We start from the raw sequence: 10,590 nt of genomic DNA on the forward strand, positions 1-10,590 counted from the left end.
CCTCACGGGCCCAGCCGCTCCGCGGCATGTGGGATCTTTCCGGACCGGGTCACGAACCCGTGTCCCCTGCATCGGCAGGTGTACTCTCAACCACAGCGTCACCAGGGAAGCCCCCCAACAGCCTCTTTTATCTTTAGCTGAAGATGGTATTTAAGAGGTGAGGGTCAGCGGTCTGGTGACTAGGTCAAGGTATTTATAAAAGGTAAGCAAAGTGTGGATCTATTTTTTAGATAATTTATGGAAGATATCAAGAAAGAGTTGATAAGGCTCTATGATGTAATTTTTTTTAAAAAAACCAAAAAGCTATGTACAACTTAGAGAAATGTTTTTCATTCGTGAACACCCTGTTTCTTGTCTATATCATGAAGGAACTATGGAATGGGTGCATTTTTCTCTAAGTAAATTTTCCACCCATTTATCGCTATCAACAAAAAAGGGAGGTGAGGTTTTGGGCCATTTTGGCAAGTTACTCAGTTTTCCTGGGACTATCCCATGTTATTGCACTTTTGTTTGATTTTCACCTTGTTAATCTGTCTCATGTCACTTTAATTCTTAGACTAACCAGAAGAACCTAGAAGGGGAGAGGAAAATATCTTCCTCCCTGACAGGTACAAGGCCTTTGTGTACCCTCCTGTAGCATCCTGTTCTTATGAGAACAGGATGAGAGCCCTTATGGATGGGCTTGTGTGCTGGTCTAGCACGATGCTTGATGCACAGCAGGTGGTCAGCAAGGATTGCTGGATGACTGAGTCGCCTATAGAATTGCTTCGCTCTCCCCCATCTTTATCTCATCTTTCAACTTGGTTTTCCTCAGGATCAGCATGAACGGAATCACATAGCAGGGTATTGGAAGCAAGTCGGACCAATTGCTGTTGGCTCTTTCTGCCTCTTCATATTTGACATGTGTGAGAGGTGAGTAGGGGCATCGTGGGACTCTGGGCTGAAATGCCTGTCACCAGGTCCACTCCCAGCTCTTTTGAAAAAGTATCTGAAAAGGAGAGGGGGTGGTCGGGAGCCTGTAGGATGAAAGCACCGGACACGGTCACATCCTCAGATAAGCGCTGGGATTAAGTCAGAGACAGAGCTCTTTATAGATACAAAATATCTGAGCTGATGGTATTCTTCAAACTCCGTTTCTCTTTTAAGTCCTCTGTGACTTAGTCTAAACGCAGTCTCCGCCCCTCTGGCCGAAAAGCTGAGAGTCTGTAAGAAGGAAAGTTCCCCTTTGCCTCTGTATTAATTGTTTCTTGCCTTTCCATCTCATTTCTCTTTGTAGAGGGGTACAACTCACGAATCCCTTCTACAGTATCTGGACTACAGATGTTGGAACAGAGCTGGCTGTATCCTTTCTTGATGGGCTCAGGGTTTTATTTCGTCCCATAGCCGCCTGGTCCCCAAGATCATTTTCTAAGTCCCGATGATGCTCTCCATATGTGCTCAGCCAGGGCTTTGATCTTCAGACCAATGACAACAGCACAATTAAGGCAAATAATGAGGAGAATTAATGCTTGCTTTCAAGCCTGGGTGACAGCAGGCCAGATGAGGAGGTAGCAGCACATCCCCATGAGAGAAGGATCAGCGTAGCTGGTCTTACTGCTGCCTGTCTAAATGATCTATTATACACTTGTTTACTGCAGACGGAAGCATGACTAGCTTTTCCCTGGAGCCACGGAGGTTCATCTCTGGGCCCCTGTGGGAGAGCCCGTTTCTGAAGTCGTCTGTGTGCAAGGCTTCTTACAGTGACTTTGGTGTGCTGGCATCCCATGCTGCTGCTATTCATTTCCAAGACCAAGTGGAGATAAGGCTAAGGGGATTAGTTCCAGAGGAGTCACCCAGGCTTCTGGTTGGTTGGCATAAAGTGTCTTGAGTCATCTTTATGAAGCAGAAGCGACAGTCTTAGCTTATCCCTTTTAGGATGCTGGATTTAAATATTTTATCTTCCTCAACAATATGTTAAGTGCTTCAGGAGAAAAAGACTGTCCTCTGGAGAGGGGGCTTGAATTGTATTCTTTCTTGGTAGATAATATCTTGTCATGTGCTGGTGAATATGCTTTATTTGGCCATGATCAATAGTATCATTGCTTTAAAGACGAGAGAGTTGAGCTCCCCCTTTCCGCTCCATGCCCCCTCAAATGTGAGCTGCACAACACCAAGAATATTTATAATGTTAAGTCTGCCTCAACCCCTTCATTCTATAGATGCGATAGAGGTCTAAGGAGGCAAATAAATTGTCAAGTCTTGCAGCAAACAACTCTTTTCTCTTCATCCAAGGGTACCATTGATTTTAGGAAAGAAAGAGAAACTGCATTAAATATATTACTTCATGAAATATAAATGCTGAGTTCACACTTGTTAAAATTTTTTTAAATATGCAACTTGGCATGGAGTCGTAACAGAAAAAAGTTGGAGTCTGGTCACCTGCCTCCCAGGCCAGCTCACTCTACCCCAAACCTGGTTGGTTCTCAGATTAAGCTTTGAAGATCGGCCTCAGAGTATATTGCTCCCACTTTGGCCATGTGTTCTCCTCCTCCCCGTCCCATTTGACAAGATTTTTCTCGTGGTGAGAGAAGATTGCGACAGAACTTCATCCCTGGTTTTACTTGAAGACCTGCAGTCTCAGGCCCAGTATCCCTTGTAGCAGCAGCTGCTGCTATTGCACCCAACCCCACTCCATCCCCTCCAGATTCCAGGGTATCTCAATCTCCTTATAAAAATCCAGGGACTAGCCCAATGGTTCCCAAACATGGTTGTACTTGGTTTCCCAGCCCTTGGAAAATCTGATTCTATAGATCTGCAGTGAGACCTAGGCACCTGTAATTTTAATGCAACTTTCCACTTGATCAATATTTTACAACCAATATCCAATATTTTACTGCTTTTCCAATTTACTGTGCATATGACACTCCTTGAGACCTTGTTAAAAGGCAGATTCTGATTCAGTAGGTCTAGGGTGGACCCTAGAGTCTGCATTTCTAAAAGCAAGGCTCCATTCCTCTTCTTACTCAGCTTAGAAAGCAATTTGGAATATTCCTCACTGGTACTTTTGTGTCAGAAAACCTCTCTATTGTTGATATTAGAATACCAGGTTTTAAGATTTTTATCCTCCCGAGAATTGCCGAAATATTTGGAGACAAAGAGTATCGCCCACAGAGATGGGGAGAGAAGTACTTGAGTCCTTGGTGATGAGCTGGCCATATCCTTGACTGGACGCCATCAGATGGCCTTCATCATTGTGGCTGGCATCTGTCTCTGCCTCTACTTCCTGTTTCTGTGCTTCATGGTCTTTCAGGTGTTTCGGAACATCAGCGGGAAGCAGTCCAGCCTGTCAGCCATGAGCAAAGTCCGGCGGCTGCACTATGAGGTGAGCACATCTCTGGGCTCATTCAGGAACTGGCGCCCACCATCTCCTGCTTGTTGTGAACACACACACACACCCCACTACACCTGGAGATGTAGGGGAGATGGAAGCCTCTATTTCAAATACACAGTGAGAGATTCTCATGTAGTGTAGAACCTCTAGGCAAAATAAGAGGCTAAATCCTACTCTGAGAGGCATCTAGCTTTCTGGCTTATCTAGATCTTGGAGTTTTCTGTGGTACAAATGTCTTTCTATCCCCAATAAGGAGTAAACTTGTTCAGCAGGTTCTTCAGCTTTGGAATGGAATGTGGGTGTGTACTAGATAGGAGACCTGACTATGGTAGAATTGGGATTTGGCTTGGAGTGAGGCTTTATTTAAAGTTCTCTTGCTGAGAATCAGCCTTGAGAGTGGGGTTCAGCCCAGGTGATCTGATTTCCAGACTTCAATTAACCAACTTTCCCCTAAAGTATCCAGCAGGTGCTCACTCTGTTTATAGATCATGTCCCTATTCAAGAGAAACACACGACAGCCTGACATCTCTCTAATGCAGGCAACACATTCTTAATTTTTCAAGGATCCCTTAGGCTCATGCCTAAGTGGCTGTCCTTGGAGACATGGGCCTAATTCCTTTGTGCAAAGAGAAACAGGAACTGCAGAGCCACAGGGTTTTTATATGCAGCGGAAATAAGAGCCCCTGAATAAGATACGTCTCTCCCTGAAGCACAGGTTCCCTCAAATTCTCTCAGGAAAGCAGGGGCACTTTCAGAAGCTTTGCCTGTGTCTAGAGCTGGAGTGACACATGAGAAAATTCAACCAAATCCACTTCATGTTGATTAATATGCACATTTCTCTTTGTTCACTGGAGCAGAGTTTTATTACAACCGCAGAAAACTTGGATTTGGTAACTTTGAACCCTTGCAGAGAAGCATAACTAGCTTAGCAGGGAAATTAGCAGCCTCATGACGTGCTGTGAATATAATTTCCCAGGCTCTGGTATCACTGTTTCATGACAGATAAGAACGTTGGAAATATTGGGCCCAGTAAATTTTCCAGCCATGTTCACCTCTGCAGGAGAAATGTTACTTTGTGAAATTATTTTACTGTTACTCTTAGGGATTTGGTTTTACAGATTTCTTTAAAATTAGCTTTTGATAGATTTATATATTGAGAAAAGGATTGGTGGTAGCTGGTAGAATGTTAAACTGCTCTTTCTCTCTTTCCTAATAGGGGCTAATTTTCAGGTTCAAGTTCCTCATGCTTATCACCTTGGCTTGTGCTGCCATGACTGTCATCTTCTTCATCGTTAGTCAGGTAAGTTGACCCTGAGAGGTCAGGATGAGAATGTTCTGAAAAGGTGCCTCTGCTTTGCACAGAAAATTCTATAGAGCTACTGTGAAAGGAGCAGAGAGGCTGTTATGCTGGGCAGCTGATCAAGCCATTGCTTTTAGGCTGCTCTAATCTAGGACTTGTTATCACCTGGCCAGAGGTAGACTGAATTTTTCTTTCAGTACAGCCTCATAGGAGGGAAAAGTTGCTAAATAAATTAAAAGCCTGCAGCTAGACTGAAGGGCACTTGTTTCATTTACTTAAGAGAATAACTTTTCAAGCCCCATAGCAGATCACCAACAAGCAAGTATTAATTTGATTTGATCCTTATCTAGCATTAACATAGATCCTTTTACAGTCCATCAGCCATTCTTTGTAACAATTATATTGCCACTTAAACATGAAATGTAATTCAAAATTCCCCTTGATAGAGCTTTATCTTTCTGCTGGTTCTTTCCAAAGCTCAACGTTTTGCTCTATTTGAAAATCTCAATAATGGTAATGATAATGATTTTTAAATATTGGTAACTTGCTTTGGAAAGTGGAAAGTACTGTTTAAATCATACATATTACGTACCTATCATGCTTTTGAGCTTCACAAAAATCTGATGGGTAAGTAGGATAGGAATTGCTATGCCAGTTTGCTAGAATATGAAGTCTAATGGCCTTAGAGACATTTCTCATTTATGCTGTTTTCCAACTGGGTGGGACTATGGATGGATTACTGAACACTTCTAAGGTTTAATTTTCTTATCCATAAAATGGATATAATAATAACACCACCTGAAGAAGGCGGCTCTAAGGATCATATGAAGTAATGCTTGCAAAGTGATTTGCAGAGGGCCTGGCAAGCTGTGAGTAGCTGTGCTCTTATGAATAGCAGCAAGGTGAGTGTTGTACCAAAGGACATAGAGTGAGTTAGGCACCAGAATCCAGTCTTTTGGTTTTCTTTGCCAGCTGCTCTGTCATCCCTATATTTGATTAAAAGTGAGAATGTTAGTAGTGCAGATAGAGCCTTAGGACAAGACTTGCCCCATTCTGCTAGCAAGCTTCCTTTTAGGAGAGGGGCTCCTAAGCTTTTTTGTGTCCTGGACCCCTTAGGTAACCTTAGGTGAAGGCCATGGCCTTCCAAACATCCAAAGGCCTCTTCTTTGAATGTTTTTAAATGAACAAAATACTTTGGATTTCAAAGGGAATCATATAGATACATAGATAGATAGATAGGCGATGTATATTTGCAGTTATACATATTACAGAGATTTCAGATATATAAGTGTAATTGATATGAAAATATGATTTCTATTGGTGACAGAATTACAGGTATTGCTAATATTATGGGGATTTATTTTTTACGTTCATAATTGAAGGAAATGGTAACTTTCAGTTAGAGACTGGTGAAAATAAAGACGTACTCTTTTCCCGCTCTAGTTCATGGACCCCTTGAATTCTATCCAAGGATACCCAAGGGTACCTCTACTCCCTAGAGCCCTGTTGGGTACGCCCACTGGGCAGTGTTAGTGCAGCTGCTGAAGGCTGATGTGAATAGAAAAAAATAAAACAAATATACACACACATCTTCAGAGGTCCTGTTCACCACCTCTGCTTTGACCTATAACAGTGCTGTGTTTGTATCAGACTGTTTGTTTATAAAATCTTGGAAACTTCACCCTCCACTCCAAATGCAGTAAAAATATTTCAGATTCTGAATGAGTTTTTATTCAACCAGCTGAGGCTCAAACAAGGGTGTCTGAGGCCAGACTTATCCCTTGGCTGATTCCCTCTTGTGCCCAAAATGCTTTCCAGTCCTCCAGTCCCTCAGTAATGCGCGGTGACACTTAATACAGCCAGTTCTGCAAGGCTGCGAGAGCAGGACACACTCCTTGGAGAAACAGAACCTCGAGGAAGATGGGCTGAGGAATAAAAGGTAATAGCAAGATACGTTCTCAGGGAGGCAGAAAGAAAGGACCCCTTTGCTCCTAACACGTGCTTCTGCTACTTTAGAAAGCTGAAGTCATTCCCCCATGGCCCCATCCCATCCCACTTACTCTCTTGTTTCTGCAGAGCGTCTCTCCCATCTGATCTTTAAGCTGGCTACATGTTGCCCCAATTTAATCTTGTACATGTTTCATTAGTACACCTTTCTGAAGCAAAGGAGGCCAACCTTCCAAGTCGCAGAGTTTGTGGCTTTTCTTCGGAGAAAAAGATTAATATTCTACTGCCCAGTATTTTCTAACCCGGCTGCAGCCTGTGGCTGGCTTTTTATATCTGCTGCGACAGTTGGCCTGGAGTGGATTTCAACTCGAAGGGGGTAGCGATGAGGTCTTTTGGATTCCATTAGCACTTTACAGTCCTCCTGCTGGGTTAGATTTTTTTTAAGGTTTATTTATAGATATCTAAGACATTTCCAGGCATAACTCTCAGTGTCCCAGGTACTGTATTAATACAATCATCAGAGGATTTATTTTTTAATGTCATTTTGGAATGTCTCAGCAATGAGCTCACCTGAAAGAAAACCTATTGGGTAACTTTCTGAAATAGATCCCAGCCTTAGGTAAAAGGAATGTATTAAAACTCCCATTATACTCTCAGGCTTGCTGGGAGAGCTTGCATTAAGCCCCATGAAATATAATGCGAGGGGATCGCGCCAGGATATTGAAGCTCTGAGGCCAGGAATGAAAGGCCGACGGAAGCTGTGGAATGCAGTGACCTTGAGGCTTTGTAGTTGGGTACTGAGGTGCAGTCTTTTAATGCCTGCCATTTAAATGGCCTCAGTCATAGCAACCAAGTGATGGCGTGTCACAGTCTGGTATTTTAGCCCCTTCCCTCTGGAAAAGAAAGAGGCATTCCATTTAGGGATGGCAGGCAGTAGGGAACAGAAGTGCAATGCAGGAAAGACGCTCACTGACCTTCACTAAAGGGGATTCCAGGTGCCTGACATTCAGGTCGAGCCACATGCAACAAACTCCCAGAGAGCCTTCCCCAGTTCTTTTTTTGTATGTGATCACTTCATTCTGTTACTTACAGAGGAAATGTTTCCAGTAAGAGAGCCTGTGTCTGGGATTTGGAAATCTCGTTGTAAAGTGGAATGTTGGTTGTCAAGACTACTGGGTGTAAAGGGATTTGACCTTCACTTGGCTACAGGGGTATAATTGGGTGGTTTCACACAAAAGTAAATTGTTCAAATGTGAAATCAGGAAAAACGGGGACTTTTAGAAATAAGACTTCAGGCAGAGGGGAGATCCTTTTCTTTTTTTTTTTTTTTTTTTTTGGTTGGGGCTACCTGATTTTTCTCTCTGGAAGTTTAAAGGGGGTAACTGTCACCTCTTTGCCTTGCCATTAATAAGATTTTGGATTTACAAGGCCTGCTCTGTTGAGGCTGCTCATTGTGGTACATATTGGTGGGAATGTACTCGGAGCTCAGGATGTCTCAGGCATGAATAATTGAGAGAGAAGAGGGGAAAGCACAATGGGGTCTCCAAACAGTAGAGTGACATTATGTATACAGTCCGTTTATGCAAATTCAACTCCTTGCCCTCAGCAGGAAGTAATGCATTTAGAGATTACAAATCAAATAGTATGGGTAATTCTGCAACTCCATTTTAAACAAGTGCAGGTGTCCCAAAGCAAGCATGGGATGGGGGCATGAATCTACTGTTTCCTCAGCCAGTCCTGGTTCCAGTGCATCCCTCATAGTATAAGCATCTCATTTCAGTGTTTCTACTGTAAAACTGTATTTTGCATATATACCTAGTTTGTTATATACCAAACATTACTACGTCTGGGATACATAGTTCATATAATTACAGATTTGGATATAAAAACCTGTGTATGTATATGTGTGTGTATATATATATATACACACACACACACACATACTGTATAAATATGTGCATTGTGCTCAGTTAAGTGAATTTCAAAGGAAATTTGACCTAATAGTTGCCTCTTACTCTCTCAAACTAAGAGACTCATCCTATTTAAGATAATATTCCTACTCTTGTGTTGTATAATGGTTAGGAACACCCACCTTTTTGGTGGGTCAGAGCCACAACTTTCTGGCTGAGCAATCTTGGGCAAGATACTCTGTGTCACAGTTTACCATCAGTTGAGCGGAGATATTACCTGCCTACCTCATAGAATTGTTATTAAGACTAAATGATATCTTCCACATACAGTTCTTAGTACAGTGCCTGACACATCATTAGCACTGAATAAACGTTAACTATCATTATCCTTGTTATTATTTCTAAAGGTCTTAGCTTTGTTAATATCTACGTTAACGATTTAAGTGATAATAAAGGAATATATTTAAATGATTTGACCTATTGACTACTCATTAGGTCATTGACTACTCCTTTTACTTTTAAGTGTAATTATTATGGTTTACTATGGACTGCAATATTTTCTTTTTACTTCTTAGATATTTCCTCAAAGTGACTCTTTCTATACACCCTTTATACCCCCCTGTATTTGTGCTGGCATTCTTGCACCAATCCCTGTGCTTTTGCCCGTATTGATTCAACAAATATCTGTCTGTAGAGCGCCATTGTGTACCAGGCATGCAGGGGGGTGTTTCCTTAGATGGATCAGTTATGCCAGTCCCAGCAAGAATCAATTTCAGCAAAGTTGTCAATACTGAGTATTCCCAGCTTATATTATGGGAAGTAGGCTCTCCTGCAGGCCCTTCCTCTAGCTGAGGGGCCCACTGCCTTAACAGAGTAGAAGAAAATAAGAACTGCCTTACTCCACATTACCTTTAGCTCTCCCAGCCTCATTTCCCCTCCTTGATCACATGAAAAAGAGTTCCCTTTGTTATGATAGCAGGTACATGGATTTCCAAAAACTATCTTAAGGCTACTTCTCCCCTTCCATTATATGCATTAAAAATCATCTTAAGTATGCTCTAAGTATTGTAATTTTTATAAAGTTAGGATATTCTGTATTTAAAAGTAAGAAGAGTGACATTTGGAGATGTTTCTAAGAAGCAGTCCTAAATAGCTTGAATGCTGGTACATTTTTCTAAAATCATTGATGGTTATGAAATCCTTCTTTGCCAAAAAAACTTCCCTGAGCATGTCATATAAAGTGAATTATTTCCCAAAGTAAATAAGAGTTAGTGGTGGTGGTTTGTTTATGAATCACAAAGATGAAAAATTATGTATTAACAAGGCCAAACTAAAACTGGCAAGTCTATAATCCATTAACCTGGTTAACTGACACTCCAGGTCTTTCAGAAGGAAATACCTGTCCTTATAGCTTTCTTCTGCCTGGGGCCCCTGTGGGTCATGGGTTATACAGAGGATACCAAATGAATATAGACCCACCGCCTCATAAACAGGAGGTGAAATCAACCTGCTTGTTTAAGTCATTAACATTTAGAGGTAGCTTGCCATCTTACACTTTAGCTCCTAGAAGGAGGGGCTCCCAGATATGGTTTATATAACCCAGCCTCATCACAAGAACATCTGTCCAAAACTTTCTTTTACTCCCATTTAAGATTTCCTGTAGCAAGCAGAAGCAGTCAAAATCATTTCATTGATCTCAGAGCTGCCACAAATCCGTAGTTCCTCTGCTCATCAGTTTTCTTGACGGTTCTTAGTGCAAGCCATATGTCATCAGCCCTTAAAACACTTACCAAGTCATTAAGACAAAACCAGCCTCAAAACATTCTTGCCCAATTGTAAAGCATATGAAAGCTTCCTAATTACCTTCGTGAGTGACTTACATAGGGTGACATTATAAAATAAGATTTTTTGAGTGTTTGCTGTGTGCCAGGAAATTTTTTTTTTTTTTTTTTTTGTGGCACGCGGGCCTCTCACTGCTGTGGCCTCTCCCGCTGCGGAGCACAGGCTCCGGACGCGCAGGCTCAGCGGCCATGGCTCACGGGCCCAGCCGCTCCGCGGCATGT

At 42.1% G+C, this 10,590-nt stretch overlaps 1 protein-coding gene across 5 annotated transcripts in view; it reads left to right on the plus strand.

Moving 5' to 3' along the window:
* The window catches only part of WLS (Wnt ligand secretion mediator), a 108,546-nt gene that overhangs the window by 79,311 nt on the left and 18,645 nt on the right, over positions 1–10,590 (plus strand). For all 5 annotated transcript variants that reach the window (XM_028489270.2, XM_007118735.3, XM_007118734.4 and 2 more), the window contains 4 exons: positions 815–912; positions 1,277–1,340; positions 3,218–3,361; positions 4,587–4,670. In XM_028489270.2, coding sequence (XP_028345071.1) covers positions 815–912; positions 1,277–1,340; positions 3,218–3,361; positions 4,587–4,670 — 390 coding nt within the window. The remainder of the gene's footprint in view (positions 1–814; positions 913–1,276; positions 1,341–3,217; positions 3,362–4,586; positions 4,671–10,590) is intronic.

This window comes from Physeter macrocephalus, chromosome 4, assembly GCF_002837175.3.
Source record: "Physeter macrocephalus isolate SW-GA chromosome 4, ASM283717v5, whole genome shotgun sequence".
Classification (NCBI taxonomy): Eukaryota; Metazoa; Chordata; class Mammalia; order Artiodactyla; family Physeteridae; genus Physeter; species Physeter macrocephalus.